We start from the raw sequence: 24,318 nt of genomic DNA, 5'->3' as shown, positions 1-24,318 counted from the left end.
CTGCTGTGGGATCTAAAAGTTTTTAATGAAATGCAGGAAATTTATTTATTAATGTTTAATAGCAAATACTTAATCGACCAAAATATAAAACTTTTCAATGAAATGCAGCAAATTTATTTATTACTGTTTAATGGTAAATAGTTAAGTGACCAAAATCTTTTTTAAAGCAGAGTTGTAAAATATGCTTTTTGTTTTCACTCTCAAAATGACTGTCCATTTATTTCCTATAATAATAAGAATATTTGTTTAGGTTAACATGGAAACTGCAAGATTCTTCAAGCAGGATTTTGAAGAAAATGGTTCTATGGAAAATGTGTGCCTTTTCTTAAATTTGGCCAATGATCCAACGTAAGTTACCTTGGAATAACAATTTTCTGTTCTCACTGTTATTATTTCTTTAAATATGTTTTTAAAATTAAAACTGCACTGAATAATGTAAATACTCTTAAATATTCTTAATGTGATATATTATACTCTTAATATGAATACTCTATGTTATGTTATTCTATATTATATTCTTAATGTGAATACTCTTTATTGAAAGAATTATTTTCCAAATAATTCAATGTGCAATATCAGGGGTCTGTTTAGAAGAAATTTGGGTCCGTTAACGAACCCTTCGCAAAATATCTTTTCATGAAAACAGACCCTTCGCAAAATATTTTAACTTAAAAACGGACCCTTCTCAAAATAATTTATCTTTTAATCGGACCCTTCACAAATTTGTTTATCTTCATTATTGTTTTGTTAATCGAATAATCTCTTCCCAGGGAGGGGAAGAAAGACTAATGTAAACAAACTAAGTTTTGCCTTCCTCAGATGCTTCTTCCATTATTCGTCCGAAATGAATATTCTGCGTTCAGCAGTCTAGGCTAAATACCAAATATTAGTATGTTGCATCTCTACTTTGTTGTTGTTGTTGTTGCTTATCCTCTAATTGTCTGACGAGGTCAGACAAGATCCAGTAAGTTGTTGACCCTCAAAAAGTCGATTACAAGAAGTGGAGAAGCATATAAGTCCTCCTTGGAAAGGCCCAAGCAGTCGAGGATATGTTCTGCTGAGGCCTGCTGGGCTTCACATTTAGAGCAGACTGCATAAGTCTTTCTTCCTTTAAAGTACGAGAGACTGTTCGTGTGTCCGCTTGCCAGTCTGGAAATAGCTGTTTGAGATGCTCTATCACCTACATGAACAAGTGAAGAGCCCGGTTCCTTGGCCGCATACCAATGATGAGAGGGAGGGATCCTCCACTTTTTTGATAAATGGCTTTTGATTTTGGATTGATACTCAGAAAAGGTAAGGGCTGAGGACGAAGATGTTAAATGACTACAGCCCTCCTTGGCCAAGCGATCCGCTTGCTCATTTCCAAAGATGTCAACGTGGGATGGTATCCACTGAAGATGAACGTCGTGGTGCTTTGAAATAAGTTGAAGTTTAAGAAGGATGGAGATGCTAACTGGGTCAACAAAGTCATGGAAGAGGTAGAAAGCAGCTTCTGTTGGGTTGAGCACCATAAAGGTAGAAGTCTGTCTTGGCTCTTGTTGGTGTTCTTTTTAGTCTGGCACCTACCCTTCGGCCTGTCCGGCTTGGGAGACCCTACCAGTAGCAAGCTACCGCCGGCATAGCCCTCCAGGTCAATGGTGCGCACAAGCCTCGCCGCCCCGTCAAGGCAGGAACACCGTCGGGAGGTCTCTACTTTAGTAGCAGCAATTGCTGTTTATTTTTTAAATTATAATTTTACAGTGCATAATCTTCTTTGTCTTTACAATTTAAAAACAGCGTGAAAAAGTTTTTTTGCAATAACGGAACCCTATTTGCACAAGAGCAGGACCCTGGTTGAAAGAATGTTCACAAATTAAGAATAATTTTTTCACAATTTTACGAAAATGTGTGGACGTACCCCTGAATATGGATGGCTCTGTATTTAATTAAATCGTTAATTAACATTCTAGCCATATGTGCAGAAACTTTAATAGGTCATTTTGCTGTTAAAGATTGGCTGACGTCATAGGCCACTTGTGTGGCTTCTTCCTGAAGTACCAAAACAATATTCACAACATAAATTGTTGTAGGCTGAATCATAGGTTGTTACTTCTCTAATTATAACCTGCAGACAACTATTTACTTTTTCTCACATGGGTTGTACTTTTATGTTTTAACAGTTTTTAAGTCTTATTAAAAGGATTTTATTTTTTTTCCCCTTCCTGAGTTCACTGGTTTATCCAAATTATTAGTTTGAAAGTGTGGTTACTTCATCAATCATAATTTTTTCTCCTCTGTATCATTCACCTTTTTTATTTTAGCTTTTGTTTGTGTGTAATTTTCTTATTCAAGGTGCGTAGCATTTTTAAAAAGCCCTTAAAGGTGCTTTTTTTTTATTGGGTGTTTTTAAAAAGTCCTTAATTTTCCTTTTTTCAAAATTAGATTTTTTCCTTTACCAGGTTGATTTTCGTTATGAATGATGCAAAAAAACGCAGTTCACATTGTTCTATTCAACATTTTCACCCAATCAATCTACTTCGGCGTATCGCCAGTCTGTAGCGTATGAAAACGCCATTAGTTTTACATGATTCAAAATGTCATGGTTTTTGACAATAGTGAAAAACAATGCCAAAAATTTTTTTTTCGACATGTAGATTAAAACAAGATAAAACCATCATTGTCAAAAACTTTCCAACCTTGCCTAGTTATATTTTTTTAAGTGCTTAAAAATATTTTTTAAGTGCTTAAAAGGTGCTTATTTTTTGTTGAATAATTCTCTTGTTGAATTCTTTTGTTGAATAATTCAATATGAATTCCTTCCTTCTAAAGGAATTCATATTGAAGCGATCACTGGTGGAAGGAGGCAAAAAATAATAAAGTATTTTTACAATTGACAGGGTGCGTTTCGTTTTTGTAAAGTGCTTAAAGGTGCTTATATTCGTTTTTTAAAAGCCCTTAAATTATAAGGCTAATTGATTAATTATAATTATTTTTTATTGGATATTTTTAAAAATTTTAATTTTCCCTTTTCAGAAATGAGATTTTTTTTTCTTCTTTACCATGTCGATTTTCGCTACGTATTGTGCAAAAGCGTGGTTTTCACATTGTTCTATTCAACGGTTTCACAAATCATTCAAACGCAATGCATTTCCTCGTTCCGCAGCATACGAAAGCGCCAGTCATTTTGCATGTGTGTAGAAATGCTTGCAGGTCCGCATGTGTGTATATTGAGCTGGATTCCGTGGGAATTATTCTTGCACTATTGTGTGCAACTCTGCTGCATTTTGCAAGAGATTCTCAATTTCAGGTTTCATTTTCCTCCGTCTGAAATTAAACCGAAAAATCTTATCTTTTTATGGTGGCTAATGTAATCAAGAAAAAGAGTTTTTTGTCACAAACTAGTTATTTTATCATGATTATATAAAGTCTTTGAAAATTATTTTGCATTTTGCTTATGTATATAGTGCTTAAAAATATCTTTTGAGTACTTAAAAGGTACTTATTTTTTGTTGAAAGATTTGACTATGCACCCTGATTGACTTAAAAGAGCTATGATGGCTCAGGGAACACAGCATTTGCCTTCCAATGAGGTGAACCAGTTCAAATCCCAGCGATGGCTGGTCGATACGAATTCTGCACCCAGCTTGCACCGACTGCAGTGCTGATGTAAAATATCCTCAGTGGTAGATGGATCCTATTGCCACCAGGCGAACCGTGGGTTTTCTTCTCCATGTATCGTAAATGTGGATTAGTACCATCAAAAAGCCCTCCACGAAGGCACATTTCTCAGGAGTTCCCTTGTCTTCTGCATTGAGTTCAAGGCCATTAGTAGTCATAAACCCTAAAATTGGGTGAGCTGTTCAACGGCGGTTACAGGGTTGCCGCAGGCGACTAAAATGCAACTATTTTTGGCAAGAGGTGACTATGGCAACTTTTTTTGCCTGAAAAGGCTATAAAAGCAACTATTTTCAGGAAAACTATTGGGAGACTTTTCTGTACTCCTAGCAATGTTTTTTTTTTCTTCTTTAAGTCATAAATTGAGTGGAAAATCTGCATCCCACAAGATAGTTCCTGAATGCACTGAACTTTTTTTTTTCTTAAAAAATGTGGAAAATTTTGAATTGCAAATTTAATGCGTTCAGTCTGCACAGATTCCGTTGTAAGTCAATTTCATTTCTCGATCGCCTTTTCAATGATTATTGCCACAAAATTCTGCATGATTTAAAAAGAAAAAAACTATTTTTAATACGATATTACGCAATGTGTGAATTTCGAATTTGGGTAATCTCTTATCATATATATAGGTATAAACATTATCGTTTATATAAAAATTTTCGTATTTGCCCCCAACTTAACTGAATGGATCATGGTATATGACAATTAAGTCATTAACAAAATTTTAGTCATATTTTTGAGGAATTTTTGTTCTTATTTACGCTACTAAAAGCAATGAGGTGAACCAGTTCAAATGTTTATTTTTTTCTATGGCAACCCTGCGGTTATAATTTTTTAATCAATTCAGGGTATCTGCACACATGGAAAGTCATGAAAAATCATTGAAAGTCATGGATTTCGGTATTGAACAAAATTTGTCATGGAAAGTTATGGGTTTAGGTCGCCAAAAAATTTTATTTTTAAAATGGAATTTATCCCCCTTCCCAATTTTACAGTGGTCCGATGTTCCAAATATCTAAATTTGTAGCAAAATCCCCACTAAGTCATATTCTAAAATTTCTTTTATCCTGTTCTTTAAAAATTATGGTGTTCTTTCAAACAATGAAAGAAAGAACATCACTTCTAGAGCGAATATCTTTTCAACTTCTATGATTTCAGAATTTATTTATTTTATCAATTTAAAATTCTAGTTGTTAGGCTTTTTATTTTACACTTTGTTTAATGAAGAAATAAAACCACTTTAAATAACTGCATATATCTGACAGTTATTTGCTTTTGTATTTTTTTTCAACTATTTTATTGCTTCAACTTTTTCTTTACTCTGTTTTTCAAGTTCTATAAATATGAAGATGCAGAGCAGTTTTGGTTATTCCTATCATTTCAATTAATGTTATTATGATGCTTTTTTAAATTTACTGTTGTGTCTTTGTGGAGAATTAAAAATTCTTGGAATTATTCATGGATTTGAAAATCTGAAAAGTAGCAATGTCAATTATATCTATAAATAACATCTATTGCAGTGTTTCCCTAACTTATGACTTTTGTGTACTCTTTCTAAATTTTTCGTAACGCTGTGTACCTCTAATAAAAAAAAATGAACATATTTTTTACTATAAAAAAATTGCAATAAAGTTAAAAATCACAACAGGCAGTTGATACCACTAATTATTAACTGTTAACTCTACAAAAAAAATTGCCAATAGAAAAATCATAAATTTTCATGGCTAGCTTTATTTTTAAATAAATTTTTTTGAAATTTTCGTTTGTTGCAAGATATTTTGCATGAGAACACATACTCTTTCTGTACCCCTGGGGGTACCACACTTTGGGAAACACTGATCTATTGTAATGTCATAAATATCTTGAAAAATTCTTCATAGATAAAATTTTTTTTCGATGCCTCCCTTTATCCAGCCACGTATATTCTCTATTGTGTAATATTTTAATTTTCAAACTAAATTTCATCATTATAATATCTTGTTGTCATAAAAGCTTTGGAAGCATTTTATAATAGCTTTTAAACTGTGCAATACATATTTTAAAAAGATGTTGCTTGGTGATTACAAATTAAGTTTTAATATATGAAGTCCTAAATGAACTTACATGCCTGAATTATAAACAGTTTGTAAAATATCTTTTTTTTCTCAAATTTAGCATTGAACGTATTATTACACCTCGATTGGCTCTAACAACTGCGGAATACTTGGCCTACCAATGCGAAAAGCACGTCTTGGTCATCCTTACTGATATGTCCTCCTATGCTGAAGCTCTTAGAGAAGTTAGTATAATTTTATTTGTTTGTCTAGAGTAAGAACTCCCCTAGTCATTCGTCTGGAACCCTTGGCAGATTTGCAGCGACATTGTCGTAGAACGTTACAGAGTTCTTGCTGAAAGATTTTTCTTTTGAAAAGATAGCTTGATTTGGTCATCGTATTTTTTTTCTGCAATTACTACTACGTATTTCATGATTTTTAAATTTTTTTTTGTTATTGTGATAATTTATAAAAAGCGAAGACGGAAATAACACACACAAAATGTGAGAATATCACCCATAATATTAGAATAAAAAATTATTACATGCTGTATTTTTAAAAAAAATAATAGTTTTTTTTTTCCTAAGCACAGCGCTTTTGTTATTTTAAATTTGTAACATATATGATTGTTATTATTAAAAGTATCTCGCGGAAAGTGATAGAGTTTTTCTGCAGGTAGCTCTAAAAAATCCTGCCACAGGGTAACGATGTCGGGATCATTGTTTAGGACAGGTTTTGGCCGATGAGGCAAAGGGAATCTATTGTGTTAGCCCCATGAAAAGTTACCCTCCCTGAAATATGCTATTCCCCCGATTTTAGTCATTTTTTTTTTAAATCAAACATATTTAGTGTATTCTTTTGCTTATCTATTTGTGCGGCCAGGGACTGATTTACAGGAGGGCATGTGCCCGGGGCCCCCAGCATTTGAGGGGCCCCCTTTCCCAATAAATGATCTTTTACATTACATGGCCAATACAAAACCTTGTGTAGAAGATCCCTTTGAAAGAATGTTTAGAGCAGGGACAACTATCAAATTTCATGAATGGGGTACTTGCATTATATCATTATTCCATTATATCATTACTATTTACTCCGCACTTACACTAGAGCAAAATAATTTGCTATTGACATTATTTATTACAGTATTATAACAACTTTTAATGCTCTAGTGCAAGGCCATTCTTTTTACAAGACTAAGCTATAAGCTTCTGTTAGTAATTTCTCTGAAGCTTGTTGCATTAGTTAATCATTGTTGTTTATGGTATCTTAAAAATTTTCGAATGTTGATGATTACTTTTATCAGATTTCAAACAAAAGGTTTTTTTTTAAAACCATTCTTAAGTTTTTTTTATTGTTGTTAAATTTAATATGCAAAGGTTCTTCAAAATTGTTACCCAAGTGATCTTGAAGAATCCTTTGCTGATTAGTATATTCATCTTTATCCTCTAATCCAAGATGAGCTGTCGATAGCTGAAAAGCTCAGTAAAATTAATGAGATGGGTGTAAGTGACACATTCCCAAATGTTACGGCTGCACTGAAGCTGTTTTTGTCAATTCCTGTCTCAAATTGCTCTCGAGAAAGATCTTTTTCGTTATTGAAGAGGCTAAAATCTCCATTAAGAAATTGATTAGCTGATGATAAGCTATCGACTTTAGCTTTAATGGCAATTGAAGCTGATGTAACTACAGCTTTATCGTATGATGATATTATTTCTGAATTTTCGGCAAAGAAATCTAGAAAAAAGCTTATTAAAGTAGTTTCACAAAATTGATCAAAGCCTCTTCAACAACAAAAAAGACCTTTCTCCAAAGCAATTTGTGTGAGAAAAAACATCATGCGAATCACTTTTTTTCATGTGTTTTGCTTTTATATAATATTCTGGTAAAGTTTTTTAATTTACTTTGTATATTTTTAATATAAAATTTTTAATTGATATTTGTATTAAATTTTTATAGCCAATTAAATTTTTTGATTTATTGCTTCTATTCATCAAATATTGGGGTTGTTATGCATTTGAATACAGTAAAAGTGTGTTACATGCATATATAGGTCTATTAAACAAACATTGTGAAATCTTATGCTATATTCTAATTTTTTGATAAAACAATTTTTTTAATGTTTCGCCAATTATTGATTATATTGAGTATTTAGGTCAACCCCCTTAAAATGTCAAATAAATTTTAAACTCAATAATAAATCTAAAATGATTTCTTTTAGAATTCTATGCTATGTTTTTCTAGGTAATCAGTACAAATATCTTGTTTCCTTCAGAATTTTTAACATTCTAACCAAAACCTCTAGATATGTTTATTAAATTTTTGTATTTTTTTTTTACAATTTCACTAAATTAAATTCTGAATATCTGGGGGACGTACTTCTAAATAAGGTTTCATGTTACTTGCAATTTTTATGGTCTGAAAAATACTTTTTCAATATTACGTTTAAGACCTTGCGTGTTAACTAAAATTTATCGGCTCTTTAACTGGGGCCCCCAAATTCATCTATGCACGGGGCCCCCAAATCTGTAAGTCGGTCCAATAATTTGTGCCAATAATGGTGGGCACAAATTGTGCCCACCATTATTAGTAATTTATTATATGAATAAACAGCCCTTCATTGGGTCCATAAAATGTGTACCAAGCATGTTTGTGAACACTGGTTTCACGTTGTGCTGACCACCCAACATCTGCTCTTGCACCCCAAAGGTCAAGAAAACTGAGTTGGGCACAGTGGGCCCTCTATAGGCTGTTGTGCCACTGAGTTTAGTTTATATGAATTATTTGATGTTCAAAAAAATTAAGATAACAATAGATAAATAACAATAAAAAGACTAAATGTAGATTAAAGTAATGTAAATTTTTTATATTATAACTTTCTATTAGCTATATGTGAAATAAATCTGTTATTTAATAAACATGTGTGAATTTTATTAGTTTAGATTCATGCTTATTTAAAATGCAAATACATTTAAAACTTAATGACATTTTCGATAAGAAATTCTGGTAGAAGAGTATTGTGGCGTATGATTATTAAACATCAATTCACTAGTGTATAAGACTTGCTAACTCGATTCTGTCTCGGGATACCTTTGGATTGATCGGAAAATTCTTTTTCCTCACAGAGTCTGTAGTTATGACTAAATTGTTGTTGTTCTACATAGGTATCAGCTGCACGTGAAGAAGTACCAGGACGAAGAGGTTTTCCTGGTTATATGTACACTGATTTAGCAACCATATATGAAAGAGCTGGAAGAGTAGAGGGAAGAAATGGGTCTATCACTCAAATTCCTATTCTAACCATGCCAAACGATGGTAAATCATTTTATTACTCCTTGCAATATATATAGTTGAGGGCTACCTCTAAACCAGCTCAGATAATATATTATTGAATTTTCAAACTTGACGGTGCGTAGCGTTTTTAAAAAGTGCTTAATTTTTACCTTTTTCAAAACAAGATTTTTCCTTTACCATGTTGATTTTCGCTATGAATTAAGCAAAGAGACACAGTTCACATTGTTCTATTCAACGTTTTCAGAATTAATTTAACCCTCTGCAATTCAACCCCCTATTTCGGCATATTGTCAGTTCATAGCGTATGAAAACTCAATTCGTTTTACATGATTTAAAATTTCGTGATTTTTGACAATTGTCAAAAACAATGCCAATTTTTTTTTTTTAATGACATGATGGTTAATTATGATATATATATTATAATTTATATTATAATATTAATTATAATTTTTATTATAATAATTATAATTTTTATTATAATATTAATTATAATTTTTATTATAATATTAATTATAATTTTTATTATAATATTAGTTATTATAATTTAATTATATTATAATTTTTTAAAATGCTTAAAAATATTGATTGAGTGCTTGAAAGGTGCTTATTTTTTGTTGAATAATTTGGCTACGCACCCTGGTATTACTATTTTATAATTACAGGGTTCCCATGGTCCTTAAAAACTACTTAATTTTTATTTTGCAAAATAAAGGTCCTTAAAAGTACTTAATTTTGGTACAAGGTTCTTAAAAGTCCTTAATTTTTCAACATCATTTTAGTTGATAGGAGCAATTTTTTAAAAAAGTCTTTTTTTTATCACCTAGAATTAGACCATGCATCCAGGGTAGAGCATTTTAGAGAGACAAAAAGGTGTGTGTGTGTGTGAGGGGAAGAAATCGTGTCCTTTCATTAGTATATTGGTTCTTTCATTGATATATTCTGCTCTATGAGGAGAGTAAAAAGTTCTGAAAGAAAAGAATAGAGTGTGGACAAGGGGATACTGCACATGGTAGAGATAGTGCTCTTTTTTGGGGAGGGACAGTTTTAAGGTATCCAAGTAGAAGACCCTCACTGACCTTCAAAATCGACAGAGTTCAAAAAATTCAGTTTCTGCTTATAAAAAAAAAGTACTGGGAAAAAAAATTTGCCGGGAATTCTTAACAAAAACTATTTCCAAAAATCTTGTTGAATTAAATAAATTTGTATAATATTTCAAAGTGTAATAAGTAACTGTAAATTTATAGGAAGCAATAGCATTTTTTTAAAATTCATGATTGTACTACAAATTATAAACATCTGTATTGTGAAAAATCCCATCAGACTTGTTTTGGTTTTCCATAAGAAAATCCTGGTGGATGAAAACACCAAGTTTTTTTCAAAAATACTTTAAATTTTTATTCCTGAGTACTAAATATGAATGCATGATTTGCTTCTAACAAGGAAGTTAAATATTTGGTAACTATTTATAACTCATTTTGTTGCAATATAAAAAAAAAATTAAGTTTTAGATTGTTACATAAAAATTTAAATTGACTAAATTAATGTATCCCAAGCTTTTTGTTATTAATGTCTATTAGAATAAAATTCATACTTAGATTTTAATATTCATTTTATTCAATTGACATAATTTTATAATTTTGAGAAGAATAATTATAGATTAATAAGGTAATGGCTGTTTTTAAATTATTATACCGGTATTATAAAATATTAATATTATTAATTTCCCACAAAAGTCTTTCTAGTTTAGTTTTACTAATTTACATACGGTATTTAAATATATGTCTATTAATGTTATTATTTAATACTTCTTTTCATATTAATATTTCTTTTCATCTTTTTTTCTTGATGCAAAGCCCAATCGACTAAACCAGTTCTTTTTTTTTATTCGGTTCTTTCTCATTTTCCTCAAAAGTTGAGGTGTCAAGGGTATTTTTCAATTGCCTAAGTGACTATTTATAAGAATCGGGGTTGGCAAGGTTTAGGACAGAATGAATTAATCCACGGTTTAAACTGTCCAAACTCAATTACTCATATGACATAATTTACTCAAATTATGTCACAATTTTATCTGAACAATATTTAAGATGTAAAATAAATAAAGAACTAATAACATATTGATAATTAAATATACTAGAGAATATTTGTTTTTAAAAGTAATAATGTTTTATTAATATTGTTTGACTCTTCAATTTAAACAAAGGAAGATTAATCAATAAACAAGTTCAATTGGTCCTCTCATTCAATAGTACATAACTGAAGTTTAGCCTTGCCATACAGGTTAAAATATTAGGAACTAAGTGCTTGGTTCGTCATAAACAGGCTTATTTATCTATAGTACTATTCAAGAATACTTTTATTTTATTCATGTTCAATTCTTTTAGCATAGTGGTGATACATCAAGAGTGTCAGTAACTGAAACTGATGTTGTGCCCTTCAAAACTGTTAATACATTTTTCAGTTATTTCGTATTTTCAGTTTAAACTAATATATTTATATTAAAAAAAAAAAATTTTTTTTTTAAATATATGTCTTTTTTATCATCCTGTGATGCAGAAATTATAACTTTTTTAAAAAAAAAATATTGTGAAAAATAAAAGGTTAATTTTTGAACAAATTTAGTATTTTTTTTAAGAAAAATTATTATTTTTTAATATTGCCATATTTATCCTTATGCAAAAATATTATTTATCAGTATTAAAAGCATATTTATATTTAAAGGATTAGGTATCATTTTTGTTGTTCAATGAATTGTGGAACTTCAAAAATTATAAACCTTTTTCTATTATATTATATTATTTTCTTTTAATAAGTTATAGTAAATTGTATAAGAAATATCAAATACCTATTTATTGATACATGTAATTATTATGTGTACAATGGTTACACCTATAGAATTTTTACCTTTTACCAAAGTTCAAGGTTTTGGACACTTTAAGACAGTTTAGGACAGCTTTACCCAGTTTAAGACAGTAAAACCCACGTGTCCTGTCCAAAACCAGTTTAGGACGTCCAAAACCCCAACCCTGATAAGAATTGATTCATCCATGTCCAGGTGACAATTCTAGTTTTTCTTTTTTGCTCAAGAGATTTAGCTTTTTTCATCTCTTTGATCCATGCACTCCCTTTGTCAGAAAAACAGAAATTTTTGTTTAAGATTACCTATGCAGTTGTGCTAACTATTACTATTTATTCATAATTGTTGTAATTTTGTAGTTAAGATTATGGTTGAGTAATATAAATTACGTTTTTTTTTTTTTTTTTTTTTTNTTTTTTTTTTTTTTTTTTTTTTTTTTTTTTTTTTTTTTTAGAATTTTCATAACAAGCGTTCAAAAATGAGTTTATTATATTTTTTTTTTCCTTAACAACTGAGAGTTATGAAGGTTACTTGTTTTCAGTAAATATAAGAAGAGAAAAAACACTGAATTATTACTTTTTAATATTTAATAGTTAACTCATGCATTAATATTAAGCTAGTACCTAATTAGAATTAGCCAGAAAAAACACCTTGAAATTTGAATTTTGTTAACGTTGTGTGTATTATTGTACTGATAACTAATTTTGAAAGTGCTTTCTTTCCATTGCTTGCTTTCTTAAACAAAAATATACAGAGTATAAAAAAAGTATGGAAACGGTTAAATATATTTAGAAATATACATTTTATCAAAAAAGTGAAAATAGCCAAATTCGACATTGTTTAAGTATGTATCCATTGATTGATACCAAAATCTGTCTTCTACTCCACTCCTGTGGGTGGGGGGAAGGGTAACTCTGAAATCTTATCTCTGTACCCCTATTTTTTTCATTGCGGGTTCGGATACTAAAGAAAAAAAGTAACTCTATTTGATAATAATTTCAAACGGCTAAGTTACATATGTTTTTCAATATTTTTTGCAAAACTTTACCTGATAAGGTGATATTACAGGTTTACTTATAGTAAAAGTATACCGCTTTCAGTTTTAAACTGTTAATTTGCGATGAAAATAAAATATCAAATCATAATAATAGTAGAGAATACTATTTAGAATGACAGAGGATGATAAAGAAATATTACAAGTAAATATCTATATATGATGAAAAAATATATAATTTATTAATATTTGTTAATTAAGGAACCTTATCAATTTTCTGGCCATAGGAATGTGTTAATACCTTTAAAAAATCGTTTTATACCCTTTTATTTATATGTTTCATCAAGAACTAATAAAAAACATTTTGGTTTGAAAATTATAAATCTTCTCAAACATAACTATTTTTATTCTATAAAAAATTTCATAAATATTTATTGCAATGGTAAAATAAGTTAAACCTAATGAAAAAGAAGGGGAATGATTTAAGGTGCTTAGATATTAGTATGGTCTGTTTTTACTTGAAGTAGGACTTGATTTAACATAACATAGTTAAGAAAACAATTCTCATGCATAAATTTAATTCAACTTTTTAGTATTCTTTTAATATAATACCCTTACTAATGAAAAATTTTATTAATAGAAAGAAAAAAAGAATTTTTTTGGCGTAACTGAATATTTAGCAAGATTGGCCCACAGCTAAATATGTGATGCATGTCTTGTAACGAAATATAAAATTAGTTATAATAATTTTTTAAATGTTAATCCCACATTTCTTTATTCACTCTTTTTTTTTAATGTAGGAAAAAAATTGCTAATCTTAGTTTTACGACTCAATTTCTGTGAAATCATTAAAAATTGAATACATATTAGTTTCGTAGAATTCATTAATCCATAATGCTCAAAATATTTTTAAAAAACCGATACAGGTTTGCAAAAATTGCCTGGTCTAACTTTAGCGAGCCGTGTTAATTAATGCAATTATATCAGTACTTACATTATAATAAAATCTTTTTTTATTTATTGATTTTATTTTTTAAGAAAGGTAAATAATTGGCTCTGTCACAGTCGGTATATGTATATTCGATGATAAACAATCATACTATTTTAAAGGTCTTTAATTTTTCAAAAAAAAAAAAAGGTCCATAATTTTTGCTTTGTTAAAAGAGTGGGAACCCTGAATTATCATTATATAACACAACTTTTTCAACCTACTGTTAGTTAACACTCTCCCTATATCTTAACGAAATGAGAAACAAAATGGAATTTTTTGATCGGTTAAGCGTTAGTCATTGTTTTAAATTTTACTATAATCGATTCAGTTTTTTTTCTTATTTTAGAAATGACATCAGTGATAATTTGTAACTTATAGCTCTATGTGAACAAAAAAAAAATAGTTTATTGCGCGTATTTAATTATTTTATATTCGCGATGTCAGATAAATTTCATACATGGTAGCATGTGTGGTCACCCAATTTATACTTTTATGGTTGTTTGATACTTTTCTTTTCTTCAATTCCAACTATTAGTTCATCATACTATCCCTATATATTTGTATATTTTGTTCAAATTTTCAATCGTTAATAAAATACTATTTATTCAAATACATTTTTTTGAACTTGCTGTGGATGACACTTGATATTAATACAGTTTATTCATTCATTAAATACCAGTGAGCGAGAAATGAAATTTTCTGATGGGTTAAGCGTTATTCATTGTTTTAAATTTTACTATAAGCATTTCAGTTTTTTACATAAATAACGTTAGTGATAGTTTCTAACTATTTGAACAAAAAACAATAGCACCCATATTGAATTATTTTATATTCGCTGTGTCAGATAAATTCAATTTAGAACATTATGTTGTAGCATTGCCCTTTTTTTCAATTTCTACTGTTAATTCACATTCTCCCTATATATCTTGTTAAAATCGTTAATTAAATTATTTTTCATTCACCCACTCAAGTTCAAACACATTTTTTTTAAAACTTTTAGTGTATGACATTTGATGCTTCTTCATCACGACTATGTATTCTAAGTTGATACAGTTTTTTCAAATATTAGTTCATTCATTAAATTTAGTTTTATATGGGAGAAAAAATTTTAATTATTAAATAACTAAAATAATATTTTTCTTTGTTTTTAAAAAACATTTTATTTATATTACTTGTTTTTTGTAATAAACTTTTCTTTCTTCAGATATCACTCATCCTATTCCTGATTTAACTGGTTATATTACTGAGGGACAAATCTATATAGATAGGCAGCTGCATAACAGACAGGTAAGATCTTAATGAAGCAGCTAACATTCTCACTTTGTAACTGTAAATAAACAACAATATATATTTCATTTCTAGATTTACCCTCCAATCAATGTATTGCCGTCGCTTTCTCGATTGATGAAATCTGCCATCGGGGAAGGAATGACGAGAAAAGATCATTCCGATGTGTCCAATCAATTGGTATTCACTTTCATTACTTATATTCTGCCTACACATATTTTACTAAAAATTTTGTTTTTAGGCTTAAAAAATTCATATGATCAGTTTTTACCAATTCACTGTGCCATATTAAATTTGTCAGTTTAATTTTATTTTTATAACTGTTGTTGAACAGCTGACCCAATTTTATAGGACTACTAATGTTCAACTCTGTAGCCTTGTCATTTTGAACCCAATCCAGAAGGCAAGGAAACTCCTGGATCTAGTATTGGGTGAAATATTGCCTTCGTGGAGGACGTTTTGATAGAACTAACCTCGCGTTACGTGGAGAGGAAAACCTCCCACTGTTAGCCTGATGGCAAGGAGACTCTTAACCATGATCTGTCTAACACTGAGGGTATTTTACGTCAGCATTGTGGTGAATGCAAGAGAATAGCCATCGCTGGGATTCGAACCTGGTTCACCTCAGTGAAAGGCTCTATCTCCTGAGCCATCACTGCACAAATTTTTCGTTTGAAAAAATTGAATTTTTTTAAATGCATTTAAATATAAAAAAAATTAAAGTATCATAAAAATGTTCGCGGAGATATTGCAGAAGAGTACGATGAAGCTTTGCAGCTTTTGTAAATGACACCAACAGCCTTTGTTAAACTTATGTTTAAAAATATCTTACATTATTCATGGGTGCCACTCTTCAGTCCTGGAGGCTGAAATCAGTCTTTGAAAAAATTCAATACCCCTCCCTCCAATTGTTTTTTGTTAAGTGCTACCCAATTATTTTTTTTTTAAATTAATTTTTTTTAAACCCAATTTTTTTTTTAAAAAATCAAATTTTCCACATTTTTATTCTTAAAAATGTAACAAATATTTTCTGGTCAGTAAATGAATACGAAATTACTTTTTAATAAAAGCATTATTATTTTAATTTTATTGAAAATTTGTATTTCTGAATCATCTTGAAAAAAGAAAAAAAAATCTTTCTTAGCATTTTGAAATTGATATCTGTAGGTAAACTAGAGAACGAGAACCTGGCCTGTTTTTTTTTTGCACTCTTCAATGTAGGAAAAATTTTATTTTTTATTGTATATAACAATAGTTAATTCTATTTATTTTGTGAAATAGTATGCTTGTTATGCCATTGGTAAGGACGTCCAGGCTATTAAAGCTGTTGTGGGTGAAGAGGCATTGACATCAGAAGATCTCTTATATCTTGACTTCCTAAGCAAATATGAAAAAAGCTTCATATCACAAGGTATTCTTCTTTCTTATACTCAAGTTTATCGTTTTTGTTTAATTCACATTTCCTTTCAAAAGGACTAAATATAGAGACTGTGAAGGAACTTTTGTTAAGTTATAAGCTTTAATATTGTTGTTTTTTAATTCTATCGCTAGTGTTGAATTAACCCCTGTGGCAGAATTTCTTCAAGCTTTGTGACCTCTCTAATATCTTTCTGCACGATGATTTTAAAATAAAAAATATTCATGTTACTAATTTAAAGTAACAGAAGCATCAAGTTGAAAAAACTTTTGGGATTAAATAAAATATTTTTTTTTTAAATTCTAATACTCTGTTCAAATTCTCATATTTTGAAGGGGGGAAACACATTCATTATTTCCTTTTTGCATTTTGTGAATCATCATCACATTAAAAGAAATTATGAAATCCGGGGCTACAAAAAAAAAAGAGAAAAAAAAGAAGATCGACAGCGAAATTAGGCGAATCGGACTCGTCAAAAAGGGGCGTGTTTTCATTTCGAGATTCAGTTGTAATGAATAATATCGTATTAAAATTATCGAATTTTAGAAGCTATGAGGAAATAAATAGTAATAACTGCATAAAAAAAATTAAATTAAAATTTCTAAAGAGAAGAAAACCAAATTTTTTTTAATTTCCCAAAGAAAGAATCTTTCTGCAAGAATTTGATAACGTTCTGCTACAATGTTGCCGTGTCACAATGGTTCTGCCACAGGGGAATTGACAAACCAAATTAAGCTACCAATGTTCAATGTAACATTGTAGTTTAAATCCTACCCATTACACAAAAAATTTCTGTATTTTGTTAATTTATTGTTACTAAAATTACATTAAAAAATTGTCGTTTTTTTTTGTTTTGTTTCTTTTTCTTCTTACTTTTATGGTAGGCTGACAATTATTTCTATAACACATCGGCTGATAAATTCCCGGTCTAATGAAGTAAACACAACTTTTTAGTAAAATTCAAATTTAATCATCAACATAGTCTCTTTAAGAGATATACAATCACTCCATCGCCTCTCTACATCTCTATACCTTACTTAAAAAGAGAACCATCTTTGGTCTCAAAATAGGCGTTTGTTTCGACAATCACTTCCTCATTCGTGCTGAATCTCTTACCCGCGAGGATTTCTTTCAAGTCTGCAAGCAAGTAGAAGTCACTATGAGCCAAATCTGGTGAATAGGGGGTGTCTGACACAACGTCAAACAGCTCTCGTAATCATCAATTAGTTGTTGTTTTTGGTCAACTGTTAGCACCCACGGCACCCACTTCGAAAACAGCTTTCTCATAAACAAATGTTCGTGCAAAATAAAGCCCAAATGCTCTTTTGATATATTTAGAGTATCAGCTATGTCATGCAACTTCACTTTGCGGTTTTCTATAACAATTTTGTGGATTTTATTATGTTTTCCGGATTAACCACATCTTAAACATTTGTACGACCACGCTTAAAATCAGCAAACCAGTCAATAATGGTCGATTTTCCTGGTGAAGAACCCGGATAACACTTATCGAGCCAAGCTTTAGTTTCTACCGTGTTTTTTCCCATTAAATAACAATGTTTAATAAGAACACGAAATTCTTTTTTATCCATTGTTTCAATAATAAAAATTGGTGTTCGATTAAAATCACTGTATTTTTAAAATCAATCGGCAGGTTGTTATAAAATTTTGACTCCTTTTATTTGAAGGTTAGGACTTGCTAAACAAAATACCAATTCTGCATTTAGGGCGCCATCTGTATGTCAGACCGGAAACTTATCAGCCGATGTGTTATAAGCCACTAATTTTTTTTCTTAAGTCAGCTATTTTAAGGTCATTTTTTTAAAAATTTAAATCACTATTTTAATTGTGATTCAAATCAACAAACTCTGTTTAAATTTAAGAGAAAAATTGCATAAATTTTAGAGTTAATAACTCACCGTTTAAATGTTTTTTTAATTTTCTCTAGGGAACTATGAAAATCGAACAGTGTTTGATTCGTTAGACATTGGGTGGCAGTTGTTGCGAATCTTCCCAAAAGAATTATTAAAGCGTATTCCACAGAGCACATTAGAAGAATTTTATCCCAGGGATAGTCGCCATGGAGCAGCAGCTGATTCTAAAGAGAAAGCTTAGTTGTGTCTTTGTTGTAAATCACTCTACTAGTAAGTTCTTTTGTTTCATTTTTCTTAGATGCATGTATAATTTTTTATTTAGGTAATTATTGATTATATATGAAGAATTTTTTGAACTTTTTCATGACATGAGATTTTCCAGGAAATTGTTCAAAAGTACAAACAATGCATGTTCGTACTAGCAAAAGCAGTTACATTGTATATACATGCGTACGCAAATCTAGACATATATTGTAATTTCATGTAATGTATGCATTCATTGTGTATAAACATACATGTCTACATTGTTTGTGCATAAATATTATATATTGTATATAAATATTATATATTTCTAACTCACAACATATAAGTTTGTTTATCTAAAGATTATACCATGCGAAAAATAACTTTAGGTAAATATTTATTGTTTTAATTAATAAAAGTCAAAAAAAAAATTTGATTTTCAGGTATACAATTTTTTACATCATTTTAAAGAAAGTAATTTTACATGGCAGAATACAAAATTTGAATGAAATCTGTTTTAATAGTTCCTAAGAAATAGAATTTTAAAATTACATCTATTTTAAAATTTGATTTTTCAGGAACTATTCAAGCGATTTCAAATTCAAATTTTGTATACTGTTGTGTTAAAATCCTTAAAAATGATGTAAGATATTGTATATCTTACAATTCAAAACTCTTTGACTATTATTATATAAAATAATAATAAATATTTACTATAAGTTAATTTTCGCTTGAAATAATCCTTGGAGACGCAAATTTTATAATTGTGTGCAAAAAGTTTCAATTTCTTTAAAACTTTCTAAGTTATGGCAAAATACGCAAATTGCTTATTAACAAGCATAATTGATTTTAATAATATGTATTCACTGTTACAATTAATAATATATTTTGATCCCTTGTGATTATTACAAATGATTGATTATTGTGATCAAGATTACTGTTGAGGTCAAAATTATGTTTGTAATAATTACCATTGATTAATTTAATTTATTATTGTCATTAAATTTATATGTCATTAAATAAAAAAAAATGCAATTTTCATAGTCAGGCTAACCTTAAAATAATCGAAAGTTTGATTGACTGCACTCTCAATTTTTGGTTAAAATGACGACAAATTCTGTTTTTAGAAAATGTTTGAAGCTTGTATTGTTACCCAACATAGAGCTACAATTAAAATAGTAGAGTTCTAGCAAATTATAAAGCAGTCATAGGTTTATTTGATGACAAATTCCTATTAATATAACATGGTGCATAGCATTTTTAAAAAGTGCTTAATTTTTCTTTTTCAAAAATGAGATTTTTTTCTTTAGCATTTCAATTTTTGCCACACATTATGCAAAAGCATGCTTTTCACATTGTTCTATCCAACATTTTCGCAATTCTTTCAAGCACAATTTATTTTATTGCACCATCAGTCTATAGCATATGAAAGCGCCAATCATTTTACATGTTTGAAGAAATACTTGCGAGTCTGCATAGTGAGCTGGATTTGGTGAGATCATTGCACTCTCATGTGCAACTCTGCTGCATTTTGCAAGCATTTTCCATTTCAAGCTTCATTTTCCACCCTCTGAAATCAAACCGAAAAATCTCTCGATCTTCTTATGGTGGCTAATAGTAATCAGTTAAAGAGTTCTTTCTCAGAAACTAATTATTTTATCATGATCAAGTAAAGTCTTTGAAAATTATTTTGCATTTTGTTAATGTATATAGTGCTTAAAAAGTACTTAGAAGGTGCTTATTCTTTGTTGAATGATTTGGCTACACAACCTGTATAATATCCGCATGCAGCAGACAAAACTTGCATAGTCATCTAGATCAGAGATTTCATTTCATTAAGTACTCTAGCTAAATTTAAAAGGGTCAGAATTTTAATTACTGACAAACTCAAATTTACAGTAAATGGGGATTGAAATTCATCATGAAATGATTTAAACTTGTATTGTCTTTCAGCCTGGCACATTCTAGCTAGTCAGGTCAGAAAGTATTAGAAATTCAGGGTGGCCACCCACCTGGAAAACCTGGAATTATCAGGGAATTTTTTTATACTGGAAAAAACCTGGAAATATCAGGGAAATTTGGATAAAAACCTGGAAAAATCAGGGAATTTTAAAGAAAAGCTGGAAATTTTTCTTTGATAATTTTTTTAATTTCACTAATTTAAATTATTTGCTAATTTTCTTAATTTAAATTATTTCATCCATTATACCCACTTTTTTTTAACGGAAATGTATCGCCAAACAGTTGAAATATCATCAACTTAGCAATACTTTGCTTGCATCAAAATTTGCTCCATTACAGCTGTTAAACTAGAATGCCACATAAAATTCTCCTACTGTTGCTAAACGAATGCAGAAACCTTTGACCGCTATGGGACTGTGCAATTTAGGAAAGATTCTGGTGTAGGTGGAAAAAGATTTAGGATATTAGCTTCTATTTTTAAATACTGTCTTTGGGCTGAATCCATTTATGGCTCAAGTTTGTTCCGATGCTTTGGTGGTTATTTTTTTTCTCGATTTTGACAAAATGTTTTTGTATTTTTAACTTTATAAAATTCTCCAAAAATTAGTTGGTTAAATTTTATGATAATAGATTTTATATCGCACTCTTTTTCTTTTTCTACTCCCATTCAAAGAAATCTGTGAATTATTTTTTCTGAGCAAACCAACGAATCACACATTTTTTTACAATCGCTAACAGCAATGTTTGTCGACAAATTGTTACAATTGTTGCATTAATGGCAATTTTTTCTATTTCATTTTAACCTCTTATAACATATTTTAATTTTAAAAAAAGGCTCCTTTGTTGGTCAATATATGATTTTTGATTCAAAATTTTGTACCAAAACATTAAAAAATAAATAAAAAATCTTGAAAATTGTCAAAATAAATTATTTTTTTCAAGTATGATATGTTAAAAAAGTACAATTTTGAATAAAATATTTTATAATATAGACACTTTTCTTGTACACATCCTATACTTTATAAGAAAAAAGAAACAAAAACCTGGAAATTTTAAGATTTTTATCTGGAAAAATCAGGGAAATTTGAAATCTGATTTGAGTGGCCACCCTGAAATTTTAATAGCAAGTTTTCTTTGTTATAGACACAAATCAAATGAATAAAACTTTGTAAAAATTCACTCTCGCATTTAGTTACCTTGAGTGTCACAGTTAAGGGTTAGTTGACAAAAATGGCTTGCATTGAAGACCTAAATGCAAGAAACTTGTATGTCACTGGGCACATTATATCATGATTATTATCTTATATAGTTTAATAATTGTCTCTTATTTTAATCACTCTACTGGTAAGTTCATTTATTTATTTTTTTATTGACTACCCATGATTTTTTGAAGCCTTTTTGTCCAAAGATATTACAATATTCGATACAACAATGACTCCCTCTATTGCAATAATGTTTCCTGGTCCCGACGAACTTACATATGAATTAATGTCCTCTCAATATTGCTATATTCTAACCCTGTAAAAAGTTTTTTTTTTTTTTTTTCAAATAATATAGAAAATCTTATTTCATCATATTTTGCCATTTTTTCCGGTCTTTTCTGACAAGAGAAGACTCACTGCTGATTATGTACAAGGTATCCGCGCACCAGGAAAGTCATGAATTTTGGTATTGAACAAAATCTTAGAAAGTCATGGATTTAGGTCGTCCAAAAATTTTATTTTTAAAATGGAACCACCCCCTCCAATTTTATGGTGTTCCGAATATCTGAATTTGTAACGAAATCCCCACTCACAGTCATATATTATTACAATATAAAATGTTTTTATCACGTTCTTTAAAAATTATTGGTGTTCTTTCAAAAAATGAAAGAAAGGCCTTTCTAGAGCAAATTATCTTTTAAGCTTCTGCGATTTCAGGATTATTATAATTATTATTTTTTTTTTTATTTCATCAATTTAAAATTCTAGCTGAAGCAGCCAGTCATTGGCATATTTTTTTTTTCATTCGGAAATGAGAATAGAAAAATCAGGAGTATTTCTTTTCTTTCCGATGAACAAAAAAAAGTATCTTTAGAATATAATTCTGCAGAAAAAAATAAATAACTATTTGTTTTTGTACTTTTTTCAGCTATTTTATTGCTTCAACTCTTTCTTTACTTTATTTTTTAAATTTAAAATCTATAAACATGAAGATGCAGAGTGTAACAGTTTTGTTTATACCTATCATTTCAATTAATGTCATTATAATGCTTTTTTAAATTTATTGTTGTATTTTTGTTGGCGAAAATATTAAGTTCGTTAAGTCATGAAAAATTCTTGAAATTAGTCATGAATTTGAAAATCTAAAAGGTAGCAGATACCCTGTATGTACTTAACTTATTTCTTTTCACCACAGTGAATGGCTTTCGTATTCAGATTTCAATATCCCATCCTTGATGTACACCCCAAGACTGTTCCATTTTTAGAATCGCCTCCCTTATCTCTTAAGAAGTCACTGATTTCATATTTAACCATAATTAACATTCTCCAAATTATATTTTTATATAACATATAAATAGATTTATAATTAATACATATTTAACATTAAAATTTTTTAAAAATCTTATTGCGTCGCAAAGGCCCTCTATATAATAATATATCCCTCTTCTACAATATATTTATTTGGTCCCTAAACTATTGTTGTAGCCAATTTTTACTGTATTATTTTATCTCATTAATTATCTTTCATTTTAATCACTCAATTGGTAAACTGATTTTTTTTTTTTATTTTGATAATTGTTGATACACATTGCTTTAATTTTACAAAACAAAAAAACTTTTTCACTTCTTTTAGGTTTTGCAGGAAATCATTCCAAAGTAGATAGTAAGATGTCAAAGATTCATGGTGTCTGCAAGATTGGTCATTATATCATTTTCATATTTTTTTTTTTTTATTAAAAGATTTGTTAGAATGACTTATTTAACTGATAATATTAACAATAGTATTTATTATTTTGTACATGTTTAAAAAAAATTAATAAATAAAAATATATATACGCTGTACATTTCGAAGAAACATTGTTCGCTATCAAGTTTTTTCCAAATAATTTCATTTGTCATAGAGTTTTTATATAGTAAGTAATTATTTCGCAATTTTTACATATTTTTCCTATTGTATCACATTAGTAGTTTATTCAAATTATATGTATGTTAAACCATTTGTGCAGATCTCTATATGGATATAGAGTTTTGTAAAAGTGTTGAGTCTAGTCTTTATTGTGAATTGAGACATAAATTATTGTTGAACTTACTGTGAATTGAGACATAAATTATTTTGCTGAACTTTCATGTCACGTTCAGTTTATATTAATTGTTTGTTTAATCTGGACTTGAAAATAATTTTACAACCAATTATCATCTAAAAGTGCTCTTGAACAAAAAATCAAGTTCTTAACTATACACATAGACTTTTTTTTTGCTGCATCAAACATTTTGTCTTTTTCCTGTGCTGTTTCTTGAGTTTTGTACATATATATATTGTGGTTAGTGAACTATTCAAGATATGTCTGTTTTAACCGGAAGAAAAAAAAATATTTGGTGTCAAATGTACTTTAATCCAGGAAAGAAAAAAAATGAACTTATTCATGTTTTTGATTTTGGAGTTTTATGGTAATAAATTGTTGAAACAAATATTTTCCTTAGTTCTTGTTTTTAACAACATTCTTTGCATTACATGT

The 24,318-nt window shown here is 29.2% G+C and overlaps 1 protein-coding gene across 1 annotated transcript in view; it reads left to right on the top strand.

The window, feature by feature from the left end:
* LOC107443915 (V-type proton ATPase subunit Vha55) overlaps positions 1-24,271 on the top strand; it is a 51,365-nt gene extending 27,094 nt beyond the window's left edge. Inside the window, exons 8-15 of the mRNA XM_043047554.2 lie at positions 251-348; positions 5,809-5,932; positions 8,849-8,999; positions 15,022-15,104; positions 15,180-15,284; positions 16,386-16,515; positions 18,470-18,665; positions 23,436-24,271. Coding sequence (XP_042903488.1) covers positions 251-348; positions 5,809-5,932; positions 8,849-8,999; positions 15,022-15,104; positions 15,180-15,284; positions 16,386-16,515; positions 18,470-18,636 — 858 coding nt within the window. The 3' untranslated portion in view covers positions 18,637-18,665; positions 23,436-24,271. The remainder of the gene's footprint in view (positions 1-250; positions 349-5,808; positions 5,933-8,848; positions 9,000-15,021; positions 15,105-15,179; positions 15,285-16,385; positions 16,516-18,469; positions 18,666-23,435) is intronic.
* Positions 24,272-24,318: the final 47 nt, after the last annotated feature.

The sequence above is a fragment of the Parasteatoda tepidariorum genome, chromosome 7, assembly GCF_043381705.1.
Source record: "Parasteatoda tepidariorum isolate YZ-2023 chromosome 7, CAS_Ptep_4.0, whole genome shotgun sequence".
In the NCBI taxonomy this organism is placed as follows: domain Eukaryota; kingdom Metazoa; phylum Arthropoda; class Arachnida; order Araneae; family Theridiidae; genus Parasteatoda; species Parasteatoda tepidariorum.
Note: the sequence above shows the minus strand (reverse complement) of the source record. Positions and strands in the feature narration are given on the sequence as shown.